The 15,841-nt window shown below is 37.3% G+C and overlaps 1 protein-coding gene across 1 annotated transcript in view; it reads right to left on the reverse strand.

Moving 5' to 3' along the window:
• Positions 1–252: 252 nt before the first annotated feature.
• Positions 253–15,841, reverse strand: part of LOC5568314 (cap-specific mRNA (nucleoside-2'-O-)-methyltransferase 2) — a 51,100-nt gene continuing 35,511 nt past the window's right edge. The window contains exon 2 of the mRNA XM_001652141.2: positions 253–1,864. Within this exon, the coding sequence (XP_001652191.1) occupies positions 473–1,864 (1,392 nt within the window). The 3' untranslated portion in view covers positions 253–472. The remainder of the gene's footprint in view (positions 1,865–15,841) is intronic.

Raw genomic sequence — 15,841 nt, forward strand, 5'->3', positions numbered from 1 at the left:
AGGGTAAAACTACTTCTGCACAATATTCTAACAAAATAGCGTTAAAGCGAGCAACATGATCTATTCCGTCCAAATGGCAAAATAAGAGCACTGACAAAAGAGCTGTCAGCCATGCAGCTCCAGCTGAACACCCAATAAAAAAAACTCCCGTAGTCCTTACTTGGGTGAACAATAATAGGTACTTACCATAACTAGCTCGACATCGTTTTCTTGAATATACGTTACGGATTTAAAGCAATGTTTTAGGCATACTTTTCAATTCAAATGTGTAATTTATTCACTTTTGTAAGAGGTAACTCATTTTGCGAATTCGTTTCGTAAATATCTCCTGATTCGTGTTAAAATACAAAAAAAAGTTAAATATTTGTGATGTATTCAAATGCACCGGCCGGAAAAGCGTTCCACATTTCCATTCTGCTGGAAAATTGCACTTTTCCGAGAAATGTTCCAGATCGATATATGCACCTACTTCTCACTTATCTTCGAGCAGTACCGAACAATAATGTAAGCACAGATCGGTGTTGTAGTTGATCACAGCATAGTAGAAGCTTCCATCGAAAAGCACATACGCGGGAACGATCCCGAGCACCGATTTGCCCTCGGTACACCCGTTCTTCTCCATCTGGATGGTCTCGTTCAGGTAGCGCAAACTGTCGATTCCATCCGGTTTCAGGCGAGAGAAACGCAACTTGCCGCCCTGCACCGTTTCGATGTGTTCGAAAACATACGTCTTCAGGAAGAACACCAGTCCCACGCAGAACTGCGTTAGAAGAAGCCAATTTTCCACCACCAAATGGTCGGTGCCTTCCTGCAGCGGAAGGTCTGTGATGCATTCCAGGAGGCGAAGGAACAGCTGCTTCTCGAACAGGTCGTAACTGGGCATTGTAGCGTAGACGTTGATATCGATTGAAAGTGTGTACGAGGATCGATCAAGGGTCAGTAGCGGCGGGGTGTCTTCCCCTGGCGGAATTATACTGGTAACTGTATCGATCACTTCGCTCAGGAAACGGATATAGGAAAATACGACAAATTTGCTACTCAAGATCTTGCGAACCGACTTGCCACAGCTCAACTGGATGATTTCCAAGCTGGAGCGGCTGCTTGGCAACGATCGATCCGAGAGTTTTGCTCGTGGCATGAATCGTGGCTTATTGTCGTACATTGCGTCTAGCTTGTTCCTAAGAATAGTAAGTCTTTCGTCTCCATTGGTCAGGCTTAATAGACTACGCTCGTTATACGTGCCGTGGTTGTCCCGTGGATTGATATTGACTACACCACTGGAGACATCCACCCCGTGCAGAATTGCTTCGGACCGTGGAATTGGTTTGATGTTATATTTGTCGAAAAACTTGCGGCACATTTTCTTCCGAAAGATATCCAGACGTTCCTCTTCATTTGTATCGTTTTTATGATAGTAATAGATGTTGTGCTCGATGACTTCCTGCTGGTGCATCATGAACAGCTCTGCGCAACTCTTCACTTGCTCAACGAAAGCCGACGGAATGTCTTTCAGATCGAACATCGAACACTCGGAATGAAGATTATCGAACATTCGATCCAGATAGGCGTCCAGACCATCCGGCTTCCGGAAGTACTTTGCGATTACGTAGACTTCCGAATTGCCAGGTTTCGAGGTAGCCGGTTTGAAAACGTGCAACTCGCGGAAGCACACGTACAAAAGATACAACAGATCAACGCTGGAGTGCTCGAAGAAGGTGAACATTTTCAGTATGAAACATCCGTCGGTGGTGAGGATTTTCAGTGCCGTCACCGCTTCTGCTAGGTGCAGTTTGGACACGTGCTCTTCCTGTGCTTCCGGGACATCCAAACAGTCAATGGATCCATCTGCCGTGACTAGATTTATCTGCAATGAGGCACAACGGAGAGACAAGCATATGTTTATTCAATGTGGTGGTACAAGAACTACGAAGGATATACCGAAATGCATAAATTCTAAAATGAAATGCAACGCATCATTGAACAGCTCTTTTATATTCACCCGACCAACAAAATCTCACAAAACTCATAACTACAACAGGTGAGTGCTATCCTGATTCTGTCTAGGATTACGCTAGAAATAAGACAAACATTTAGTAAAGAATATTCTAACAATATGAGAATCTACCGAACATCTAGTCAGCGGCCCTTTTAAAGGTATATACACTAACGCAAGACACGTCAGAGTGGTCATTCATCTATCATTAAACTACAAGAGACATAGGTATTAAAAATCATGAAAATTGAGCCGTCGCATGCCTACTTTTGGTACAAAAACTAAAATGTCTCACAATAACCATGATTAGTTTTACTAACAAGCGCAAGATGCCATCTCCATCTGACTCACCGTTCCCAAAAATACATATTAAGCATAAGCATTGACGACCATACAATTCATAGTTGCTACTCCATGATTAAGTACAATAATCGAAGTTGCACAAGGAACAAACAGATGTAGCTTGAGGGTAGCTTTCCATCTTCAGTGTACACTTTCGATAACTCCAAACATTATAAAGTCAATAACGGCGCCGGCCACGTCCTTACGGTCATCGGGGAAGGGAGGGAATATTAGTGTGACATCCATTGTTACTAGACACCGAGATTACCTCTGCATGTCCATGGTTGTCACGGGAAAGAATTTAGTGGAGATGGCTATGAACTACATGATCAGGATTCACCTTGGTAATTGATGCGATTCATGCAACCTCAGTTCAAAAAATCACCTATCAGTACTCTGAAGACAACGTGAACGTACGGTAAGTCGACACTTTTAGCGTCGAACCATTCAAAGTTTATTCGTTCATTTTTATAATGATAAAAATCTGGTAAAATGGAAGGTATAAGGTTTTTAATGTTAATGTACAGGAGTTAATATCGACACATACAGTGACGAATTGTTCATGTTTGTTTCAAATCAATTTATTTAAATAACATTCCGACCGTTGTCATGATAAAAATTCTTTACATAATATATTATAAGGTACCCCGGGGCAAGTGGTACATAAACGACAGTTCAAACAAATTGTTCAATAAAATTTTCAAATGTCAATATTTTTCAAATCCAAAAACACAACCACATTTTGGCAACATAATTGCAGGCGTGTGTATGAAATTGACCAGAAAATTTCGAAATTGCGAAAACCTTAGAAGAAAGTTTTAGAATGAGCCGATAGACGCAGTTATCTCGCTGAAAGGGACAAGTGGGACACATCCAGTTTCAATCGTCAATCCACATCAGTAAGTTAACCATTACCAGTGTTGTGAAAAACTCAATTTCTCACAACTCACGCTTGGGATATTTCATGCGTGAGTTGTCAATCATGCAACTCAGCAGTCAAAAAATCATGGATGAGTTGGCTCACCTTTTTAACTCATTGTCTCGTATTTCCACAGTTTACTCACACACGGCAATAATTTCTTGTTAGTCTTATAAAATTATGTTAATCCTTTCTAGCGTAAACAACAACATTCGGGTTTCACGAGTTTTTGCCGGGTTTTGCGACTGAATCATTTTTTACGGTTTGAGTTGATAGAGTTGATTTTACATCAAAATCTCAAACGTGAGATTTGCGAAGCAGATCTGTAATGAGTTAGCTCTCACGGGAGAGCGTATTGATTGAGATTTTGAGTGTGAGTCCATCAACACTGACCATTACTATAAAAGGATTCATAAATCATAAATTTTTAATGTTGAGTACATTTTTGATTTACATAAGGGATCAACCATAGAATACATAACGCTTTAGGAATAAAACGTACATTTAATGGTATGTCACATCGCACTTAATATTAACTGAAAATTCCTCAATAAAAGCGTAAAGAGCAATGAAACGTATTTAAAATATATCATTTTAAGTTATTAGTTGAAAAGTAGCACATAAGCTTTTAATAATTAACGAAATTATGAATATGTTCTGCTATTATTGAAATGCATGACAGAAACCACTTAATGGGATGGAATTGTTTTCCGCAACTTTACCAAATTTAGGGTAGAAATAACAAGTAGAGTTAAAAAAAAAAAATATTTTCTGTCTTTGTTCAATTTTTAGGGTGTCGACCCAATTTTGTAAATAAAATTCCCTGACTTTCCCTGACCTACCAGTCGTTTTCCAGAAAAAATCCAGACCATGTTGATTTGTTTGTTTGGTAGAGTTTATGTTTTAGGTCGTATAAATAAACTGAGCAATAGTTTTTACGATAATTTTTTTCAAGTTGATATGATAAAACTAAGCACTTGGTTATGTGCTTTTCAAACTTGATCATTCGTATTAATAAAGCGGTAAAAGCTGAGTGAAAGATAAGTTAATTCTGAGTCATGAAATCTTCAAGCGCAAAAGTTACTTTTAAAATTGTAGAAAACGATGTATTCGGATATTGAACTACCTTAGATATAATTTCACAAGTTTCAGGCATAAAGGACAATTTTGGATACCTTCCGCAACCTGAATACAGTCGAAGCTCGTTATAACGACATTTTTCAGTCCCTTGAAAAATATCCTAATGTTATAACTATTCTTTATAACGACTTTTCTCTATTACGATGATCCCTTGCGATGTCGTTATAACAAGCATCGACTGTATACCATTTTTCAAACATAAGACGTCACTCTATTAAGATTATTACTATGCTTTTTTATTGGAAGGACTTTCCTCCTGAAAGTTGGCTAATTCTTTTTCACGTAAAATTACAGCCATTGTCAAAGAACTTAATTTGAAAAATGCATCAAGGAATTCAACATAAAATTCTCAGAAATTCCAATGTGTAGTCTTATGTGTATATTTCTAAGTATTCCTCCAATACTTCTTTCTCCAAGAACTCCTCTAATATTTCTCCAAAAACCTCCTTAAATGTTTTATCCAAATATATGATCTTAATATCACAAACAATTATGTTTTAAAAATTCTTACGTTGTTCCTCCATAAACTAGTTCAAAGATTTTTAACTAGTTTAATAATTTTATAATTACACCTCCAGTAGACGAATTCCGGCGCGTATTTTCTTTGAAGAAAATTTTCTTGCTGGTGAATAATAGAAGAAAATTTCTTCTCTTTGAAGAAATTGTTCACCGAAATTCACCTACAGGAATCTCTAAAAATATTGAAGAATTTATTTTAGTCATGATTTTTTTCCTAGAATTTAATTTAGAATTCATAGGAATATTACAGAAATATTTGAAAAAATGTTTAGGGATCACATAGACACTTTTTCCAAGTTGTATTCATTTTTTCTTAAAAATTTTCACCATAATTCTTTACAGGTAATTTATTTTAGTTAATTTTTAGGATTCCGATGTAATTTTTTAATTCAAGCAACCGTTTTCCCCGAGAAATTTATCTAAATATTTTTAACGGAATGAATTCTGGAATTGAACAACACGCTAAAAATAAGTTTTCAGATGTTCGTTTTAATGTGATGTGCCTCGATTTAACTCTACTAAGAATGAGTATTTAATGAATTTCTTTCAAGTACTTTTTTCGGGGGTTTGTGCTAACGTAAGAACTTCATGTACACTCATAGAACGCGATACGAGAACGGACATAACACATATTGTTCTTACAAATAATTAATAAAGGATTTAAATTTACCTATTTAATCGACCGGTTTTGAGCTCGATCTAGCCAATCTAAGGGACGATGTCCGACTAACCTTCCGAATAATCTCACAAAGTAGCAAAGGATTATCGAAAAGATTCCTTCAAATTAAATTCCTGAAATTTCTGCTTCCATGGATTTTATGGATTCACAAAGATATCTTAGATAATGATCTTCATAATTTTTGGAGAATTTCCTGTATATTCTTAGAACCAGTGTTTGGATTTTGATCCGAATAAGCTGATCGAACCATATTCGGAGAGTGTAACAGTTTGCAAACCATAGCAGTTCATGGCACATCGCATTCAGAGAGCCCTATGAATGTAAACATTCACTCTCTCGTTTAATGCGTGGCACGAGAACGTTCAAGAGCAGCAACTCTCACAGACTGACGAGCCATTCGGATTATTTATGTTTTGCATAAAACTGGCAATAACTTTCACATTTTCTAGTAATGCAGCCATTAACTACCTAATTATAATCTATTGGATCATCAAACACCCTCTTAGTTGTAAACATAGCAAAGAAAATGGAAAATATTCGCAATTTTTCTTGATCAGAATGAGGGACAAATATCAATATTAGAGCGCTTTGCGGTATAATCTTTATTGTTTCCAGAAACGAAATGATAAAAAAAATTCAGGAAATATCCTGTCTTGCAGATTTGTGCTGCTGAGAAACGGTTTCCATCGTCACCTATACACGAGAATCTTCATTGGTTGTGCTCTATATTTCGTTTTATCAGTTTAACTTAGATATTTTGAGCAAGCGTGTAAATATTGACGTGATTTGATGAAGTGGATTCCATTTTATCGTCAAGATTTTGAAGAGACGACAATGATTTTAGCAAACTTTAGAACTAGGGAAAGTGTACCAGTTATGGCCATAGTGGTTCCCTATTTGGCCATATGCAAAATTTGGATAACTTTTACATTTTTAATCTTTTTGAATGTTTAAACATCAAGATTTATCCTTTATTTTACTGCTAAAACACCAAAGATTTTTCAAAATGTGAAGGCATTTAAGATATCACGTATGGCGAAATAGGGAACCACTATGGCCATAACTGGTACACCTACCCTAAATATTAATAAAGTAAACTACGCCAAATTTGAAGAAATTGTTCAGAGTGCATTGTTGATGCTTTTCATTTCAGAAAATTTTGGATTATATGCATTAATATATGTAGTACAGTACAGCTTACTCTCATATGCATAAAAGCGTTTTCTCAATCAACTTGTTTGATGTTGTAGTATTGAATATTTTTCCCTGACCTCAAGTGAAATTCCCTGACTTTCCAGGTCAAAAATCGAATTCCCTGACATTCCCTGACTTTCCAGGTTTTTCCAGGTAGTCGACACCCTGATTTTGAATTCGTATATCAAAAATTAAAATAAATAAAAAAATATTGAAGAGTTACACGCAATTACGTAACTTGAGATTGATATTTTTTGATAAAAATCATTTGTTTAAATGTTGTGATGCTACTCTCTGGAAAAATGTTTGAAACGTGTAGGAAAAGTGTTGATTCTGGTTTTTGTTTTGATAAGTCCCACTTACCCCGGATAGAGTGCTTCATGAAGCCCAAGCAGGACAGTTCGGTTTTGCGTCGTCCGATAGATTTTGCTCACGGTTTCGCGCTTGTTTTCGTCGCCGGAGAATTTTTTTCCTGTTTTGGAGCGTCTTGCTGGGTAGGTATTTGGGAAGGCCCAAGCAAGACGGTTTGTTTTCGGGACGCCAAGAAGTTTTGCTGTCAGTGTCAGTTTTGTGTTCAGTCGAGAATGGATTACCAACTGGTGAGTTCGTTTCATGCTTATGATAACACATTTTTACTTGAAAGCGTAACTTTTATGTAATACAATTTCAATATACATATATTTTTCGCTTTTTGACATTATTAAAAATTATCTTTTGAATTGTTCGACATTGTGAATGTTGACTATTTTCTAAAACTTCTACAATATCGAGACAAAATGTACAGTAATACTCATATGTAATTTTCAAACAAACTATGTATGGTTCGTCACTATAAGTGTCGTCATTATTCCTGTTTCATATAATTTAAAATATATACATGTAATTTTCAGTTTTCGTCATTAATAAAAACGCCTTTTGAATTGTTCGACATTATAGATGTTTACGTATTTTTTAAAGCTTCTACCAAAAACTTTTCGAGACAAAAATACAAAACTAGCTTTAAATATAAGTCGTATATTTCCCCCTTGTCCATGGATCGCATCACCGACCAGAGGTTACTCCCAGATCTTTTCCTCCCTCACTAATAAACACTCTTCCCTTGATGATTGTGGAGATGCAGAGGTATTCTCGGTCTCTAGAAGCAACAATCATTACACCCTAACATTCCTTCCCCATCCCAACTGACTGTAAGGACTTGGTCGGCGCCGTTATTGATCAATAATATTAGATCTGCTAAAATTGCACTTCGAGAGTAAGCGGAAACTCCCATCCCTTATTCATTTGGATCGTAGTGCAATTCTTACCAGTTCCGATCAATCACGGAGTAGCAACCATTGACATGTACAGTCAGTCTATGCTATGCTATGCTATGCTAATCCATACACGCAAAAAAATTGTGCGGTAAAAACTACCATTTTAGGGGGTTAACCTAAGCGCTCGCACCGGCAATTTTTAGCAGACCAGAAATGCGCTTGATTTTACCATGTCTGTAGTCGAAGTCAGATTGTTGTAAATTATTTCTGTCAAACGTACCAGTAATGTGGTGTGATGTACCGTAAACATAGTAAATTGGTCTAAAATTCCATGGTAGTTTCAAGAATGGGCGTAGTCAGCTAAAATAGTAGTTTTAACCACGGATTTTTTTTCCGTGTACCCTGGCAGACAATTACTCGCGTAACTTTTCAAAACGGCCTATCTAACAATTCACACATTTCGAGTAAATCGAGCTTGAAGGTTGTGAAAATATATTTTGAAACTGTATCAAAATGAAACAATTTTTCCCCACTGTGTTGCTTGTAGAGGGAAGCAGTGTAATAGAGTTCAACGTATGAAATGAAATTTTGTCAATTTATTTGGAAATTACACTGAAATCTATAAAAACATCAGATAGGACATTTTGACCAAAAATATGTACATAGGATAAATCACATAGGTCGTTCTGTTTCAACAATTGTTACATTGGACATTCATTTCTGTCATTTTGTTTCAGTTATAGTAACATCGGATATTTTGATTTGAGCACACAACAATCATGTTTTATTTCATTTTGTATCCACGTGCGTTGAACTGCTTCAACATTCAAGTTGAACTGCTCATTTTGTTGCGGTGTGATAATCGCAGGCACCAGCTGTGCTTTGTTTTTATACATTTGAAGAAGAGACGAATGACCTTCGGGTTAAAGTCTCTCACTAACAACAACAATTTGATTCATTCAATGCCACGCCGTCACTTTTCCCCCCGTCTATGTGTCCTATGTAACAACAGAAGGAGGGGAAACGTTGAGCTGTATTTGGGACTTTTTGCTTTCTCACTGTTTCTCTCTCAATAGGCCAGGGGAAGTGGTTCACCTAGAGTGAATTTCTGTCAAAGAAAAAGTAGATTTTGTATGAGATTTGACAGAAAAATGAATGACAAGTTCATCCACTTCTCCTGGCCTATATTCCCCCCGTTTCAATGCTGGTTTCGCCCACACTTGTTCGTGTGTGAGTTACGCACTGCACGACGGGTGGTGACGACTGTGTTGCATTCGGCACCAGCCGTCGGCGCAAACAAGAAATAGCGGTGGGAAATGATGACGATGACGGCGCCGTCGATTGTGTTGTAGGAAACCAATGCCAAACAAATACATACAGCTTCTCCGCTCTTCGGTGAATGATTGCTCTGCAAATATATGTGCGCAAGTCGCGCATGCACGTTGCTCGTGTTGCTGCCGTGAAGCATATGTATATGATTCATCGACCATGGATCTGAATCGGATTGATACAATAAGATCATAATGCTGAATATCATTTCCCTAAATGCACTCAATTCGCTGATAATCGACATTTTGTTGCGGTGTGCTAATCGGAGACACCAGCTGTGCTTTGTTTTGATTCATTCAATCCCACGACGTCACTTCTTCCCATCCGTCTATGTGTCCTATGTAACAACAGAAGGAGGAGAAACGTTGAGCTGTATGTAGGACATTTTGCTCTCTCACTGATTCTCCCTCAATTTTCCCCCCGTTTTTATGACGGTTTCGCCCACATGATCATGTGAGAGTTTCCCACTGCATGCGTGGTGGTGGTGACGGCTGTGTTGCAATCAGCACCAGCCGTCGGTTCAAACAAAAAATTGCGGTGGGGAATGATGACGATGACGACGCCGTCCATCTTGTTGTAGGAACTCGAGAAAGGGGCCCACGTCTAACAAATACATACAGCTTCTCCTCTCTTCCGGCGCGGCCATAGTAACGCGTCCGCGTCCGCGAACGCGATGCGATCAAAGGATTTCTGTTGTTGATATTCTGCTTTGCGGGATCGCTCGACGCGTTTACTATGGCAGCGCCCTTCGGTGATTGATCGCTCTGCAAATATGTGTGAGCAAGTCGCGCATGTACGTTGCTCGTGTTGCTGCCGGGAAGCATGTTTATGGTCTAATCCACCGATGTACTAGATTCACTCGGTCGAAGAATTTTGACACTTGAGCGGGGCACGCTCCCGTATGATCCCCACGTGATCTGGACCCGCTCTAGTGTCAAAATTCTTCGACCGAGTCAGTTTAGTACACCAGTGGATAAGACCATATGCTTGATCGACCATGCATCTGAATCAGATTGATACAATGACATCATGATGCGCAATCTTGTGCTCAATATCATTCCCCTATATGCACGCAATGCGCTAATAATATGAAAAGAGATGTTGCAGCTGATCCAATCCAGCGAAACGGTAAAACATGGTTTGGCAAAAAGACCAAAATACAGTTTTGTGTAACTCATTCTCTTTTTGTCACTTGAGCGTTTTTAATTTTGCGAGGCAGTGCGACTCTGAAAATATCGACTGAAATGATTGAGAAGCAGTTATTATGGCATTCTATGCATCTAAGTAGTGTCTCAGACACGCTTCTACAAATCATTCTACCTTTTAAACTCCATTCCAAAGCTTTATTCAGGAATGTCCAATGTAACATTAGAATCGTGTTTATTCATAAATGTTACATAGGACATGTGGTTGGTTCTTTGATCAAAGGTCCAATGTAACAATTAATTAAAAGCGATTCAGTTTTGTACATTGGTCATTTTGTTAAGCTTTGAATAGATTAATTTGTTGTTAATATATCAGAACGAGTGTTCTAGTGTGCTGCTAAGTGGTGCAACGCAAATGATTTGCAATGATAATCTCGATTTGTTTACATTTGTTACTTAGGACGTTTTGAAAAGTTACGCGAGAATTATCCGCCAATCTAGACACGGGCTGGGTGAGGACCTACCAAGCCTCCCCCGTTAACATGTCCTATACCGATTAGCACACCGGGATCTTCCACAAGCAGGCGCCGAAATTAAAGCGGTCCCACAAGTTTCAGATACATTAAATAGATATAGTCCCTTTGGCACTAAACCGAATGGCGCCTTCCGCTTCACCACTAGCGCTGACTCCCTGCACGCCAAACACAATATAGAAAGTAGCGCGTTGTATAGCAAATCAGATGATTTATACAGTACACCACCTCCGACACTATGCCAAACGTACAGAAAAGGCAGCGCCAGTAAAAAAGCGGAAGGCGTGCCACTCGATTTAGTGTCAGAGGGACTATATATACAACGAAGAAGAAATGAAAAGATAGTAGAGTTGGTTCGGTTGTTAGATTGCTGAAACGAAAAAAACAGAAACAAAATGTTAACATGAAAATGGGGTTTTATAATTGATAAATGTGTCGATAGTTTCTCATCTGTTACGTTTCCCTTATCGTAGCGCATTTGTTTGTTTCTATCTCCAGGATGTTCGTCTCCGCTCGAGCATTGAGGACCATGATGAAATGAGAATATAAAAATGTGAGCAGTGTTGATCTACTAATAAATTAATATAAGGCCGCACGGGACGTCATTATAAACACCCTATCCATTTGAAGAAGCAAATCTCAAGAACTACTCCATATATTGATTCGAAAAATTAATCATTATATTCTATATATGTAGTATACAACCCATACATTTTCCAGCTCATCAGTTTACTAAAACTCGAGATTTGCTTCTGCAAAGTTTTGATGGTAATTGTTAGATTAAGACAAAAGTTAGGGAAAATAACACGGTCTTCCGTGTCACCTCAAAGTGCTTTTCATGTGCTTTCAAGTCCCTGAGTAACTTGTAAACTCCTACGGAATTATGTTTTGTCGGCCTATACGTTACCTGACACACAATCTTTATTTAGCAAACTATTTGGATCCGAGATTTTAAGTGCAAATTTAGCATGTTTAATAAAACAAACATCCAGTTTTCAGTTGAAGAATGTTGAAGAAGTTGATGATACTGTTATTTATACCAGCTATATACAATAATTCACTATTAATGTACTAAACGGATATTGAAAAAATTTCAACGCGCGGGTATGATACTTCAGTATTCGTGCTGTTGTATCGGTGTATGTAGTGGGAAACCTAGCTTGTCGTACATAGTATCAGCTTAGTGGTTCTAACGGTAAAAAATCGCACGACGAACGGAAAGTTGATAATCTATCAGCCTAATTTAATAATACCTACATTTGGTTGCAACAAACATTTTGATCTTGAGATTTTGATTTGGCTAACAAATGATAGTTTCGACAATAGTCACATGCTTACTATCCCATATGACCAGGGCTGGTAGCAAAAAGTGGTACCGAAAAACGTCATTTTAGTGACCAGATTTGAAAAATAAGTGACTAAAAAGTGACTTTCGATTCTCGAAAAAGTGACTAGAAGTGACCCGAACCGTAATCAGCTTTATTTCAAATCTTAAATACTGTTCTACGATCAATATCCAATATGATAGGGAATATGCAATATGATCTTCTGCAGCTGGTAGGTCTAATTGAGTACCATATTTGTAAATTTTATTGTGCTTCAAAAATTTCAAGATATTGCCTAATTTTTTTAGCAGATTTTCAATCTTTTCAAAATGTGTTGTCTTTTATATCACCAAAATATTTTATTTTGCAAATTTTAATAAACATTTGTAGCATATCAAATTACCCGATAACATTTTTAGTTAAACTTCTTAGAGTTTCCCACAGTCTAGAAATCTATAGCAACATATCAGAATTCCCAAAACCTCTATGATTCGCACATACTTGAATGTTAAGAGTTTCTCACAACCAAAATACTTGGAATGCATAACCAGCGTTCCAATGAACGTTGTCAAGTGCAATCCACTTCAAGCAAATTAATGGCTAACCTTTCTATATCCAAACCAAAGACGATGACCCATGTCATCGACACCTATCCAAAATGCATTCCCATACCATCGATAAGTGCGAGACGTAATTCGATCTCACTAATTGTGCTAGGCGCATCGGTGCATTGGCGCATCGTTTCCCACGGCGCAAGTGGCGAGTTGATTTTTCCTGCTTACGCATCGATGTATAGGACAGCTATAGGGTAAAAGCACCGGTTTTGGCCAGCCTAAGAGAAAATGTAAATAAAAATTAAATTGGAAGCCGTATTTATACTTCAAATATGTCAAATGCAAGCTTTCAATCCATATTATGTGTGTAAAATATCAAAACTGAGCAAAAACCATTTTTTCGCTTTCAAAATCCCGTTGGTCAATATAGGCCAACGGAACCAGTTTCGGTCAGAGATTTAACTTTGGTTCCTGAATTGGCCAATTGCATTGATTTCTCATGAGAGTGGCCAAATTAGGAGTGCCCTGGCCAAATAAGGTGTATGGAATTTAAAATTATAAAGAAAATGAATTGTTTTTCTTATGTTTTGAATCAATTTGGACGAGTAAATGAATGTAGCTCTATCATATGAATGTGATCTACTGAACACAAAAGGTTTCATGCTGATTGGCTATGTAAAATTGTGTATAATCCACTATGGCTACAACTGGCGTATGGCCAAAACCGGTGCTTCTACCCTATATGAACCGTGTTGTATACAAACTGTAAGAGGGTGTGGCTACTTTTCAATACATCCAAAATTATTAAACAAGTGGAACTCCAAGCACCTCCCACTAGGTTATATTTTGTGTAGAGTTAAAAAATTCCATTGTAGACTTAAGTTATCTTGTAATCTAAATTTGGATCAATAAATGACTTTTGTTTTAGACTTCAATGAGTCGGTTTGTCAATTCTGATGACAAGCTAAGTAAGTAAGTATTAAACATATTAAACATTTGGAACATTCGTAAAATTAATTTTTTGTCATTTCACTTTTCTATCCATACTCTAACTCTTCTACCTAATAAGGTCAATATTTTATGTAACTAGATCAAGATTACGGAAAATGTTATACATGGGCATTAATCAATATTTCAAATCAAAAATGATGATAGTAGATCGAATATGATTGAAATACTACTAAAAACTGCGTCCTTCAAACACCGACTAAGGAAGAATAAATGGTTGATATAAGCTGTTAAAGTAGTTAATAGCACTAAGCTTCTAAAAATTCAATCAAAATTACTTGGACACTTTAATGATTCACTCAATGTCAAGTGGGGTCATAGTTGGTCGATTGTAATAAACTATGTAATAAAAAATACTTCAATACCGCGCATCTTCTTCTTCTTCTTAGCATTAACGTCCTCACTGGGACATTGCCTGCTTCTCAGTTTAGTGTTCTTATGAGCACTTCCACAGTTATTAACTGAGTTATTAACTGATTTCTTTGCCAAAGTTGCCATTTTCGCATTCGTATATCATGTGGCAGGTACGATTATACACTATGCCCAGGGAAGCCAAGGAAATTTCCATTACGAAAAGATCCTGGACCGACCGGGAATTTAACCCAGACACCTTCAGCATGGCTTTGCTTTGTAGCCGCGGACTCTAACCACTCGGCTAAGGAAGGCCCCCAATACCGCGCATATTATTGTCAAATATAAACTCTGTGGCTTTCAAAAACCCCCTGCCGAAGTGAATAAAAAAAGTCAAGAAGAGGATCCGACACCCCACATTTATTTGAAGAAAGCATACATGATTTCATGAACGATTCAATGAAAACGATAAATTCGCGATAAATGAATAGTCGAAAAACACGAGGTCTTTTTTACGTAGTTTTTAGAATCCATTTGGATCAATCCATTTTTGGTTTGGTTTACAAATAAAGTCTGTCCTAGGAAGTATGATAAGTTTTTACTCTCAAATAGAACATTGAATAATTCTTTTTTGTTTTGCGTTTTAGTGTTAAATATCTATATTATAGATTTTGTAAAAAAAAATAAGGACCTAATGTGCTTTATACCAGGAAGGTTTGGTAAATAATACGAATTTCAAAGACAAAGAGAATGATTAGGATGCGTATTTTAAAACGTAGTGCTCGGCAATAGAAGATAAGCATCTAATTATCCATCACAAGGTATAAACATTTCTATTAAATGAGAATTCTTGAGATATTCAAAGAGAATAATAAACATTTAAACCTTTAGTTTTATAACAGTGAACTTACACCATACTAATGATAATTTGGATACTATTACAAATTACGTGGAACTCTATGAAAGATTAACTTTATTCCAAGCTTTTTTCACATGAACCAATATTTTGATACTGACATGAAGTTTTTCCAACTTAAAACTTGGCCTAAATTAAAAAAGACCGATTCATAATTTTCTTCCGAAAATTGAGCTCAAAATAGTTGAAAAAAGTGACTTTTTGACGAAAAAAGTGACTTTAGTTGAAATGACTTCAAAAAAGAGACTTTGAAGTGACTGGCCTCAAAAAAGTGACCAAGTCACTAAAAAGTGACTCGCTACCAGCCTTGCATATGACAGTGTTGATGATTCTATTGTCTATTGCTCATCAGTTTCGCGCTACCCGGCAGGCACTTGGTCCTCTGTACCCAATAATCTGCTGTGTCTTAACTTCACGCAATACCTACATTGTTTAGATGTGTGATATAGTTTGCGGAATATTGATTTGTCACTTCATTCAGATGAGAATTGGTACCATATTCACATATCAGATAACTCCCACCTGGAACGATGTAATACATCGGAGACATGCAGATTTAGATGTATGTGTACGATCTATGCCTAGTTCGGCTCTGATCGACAGGCAATCAGTGTATTCAGTTTTTCAACTAGCTTGAAGCG

This window comes from Aedes aegypti, chromosome 2, assembly GCF_002204515.2.
Source record: "Aedes aegypti strain LVP_AGWG chromosome 2, AaegL5.0 Primary Assembly, whole genome shotgun sequence".
NCBI lineage: Eukaryota > Metazoa > Arthropoda > Insecta > Diptera > Culicidae > Aedes > Aedes aegypti.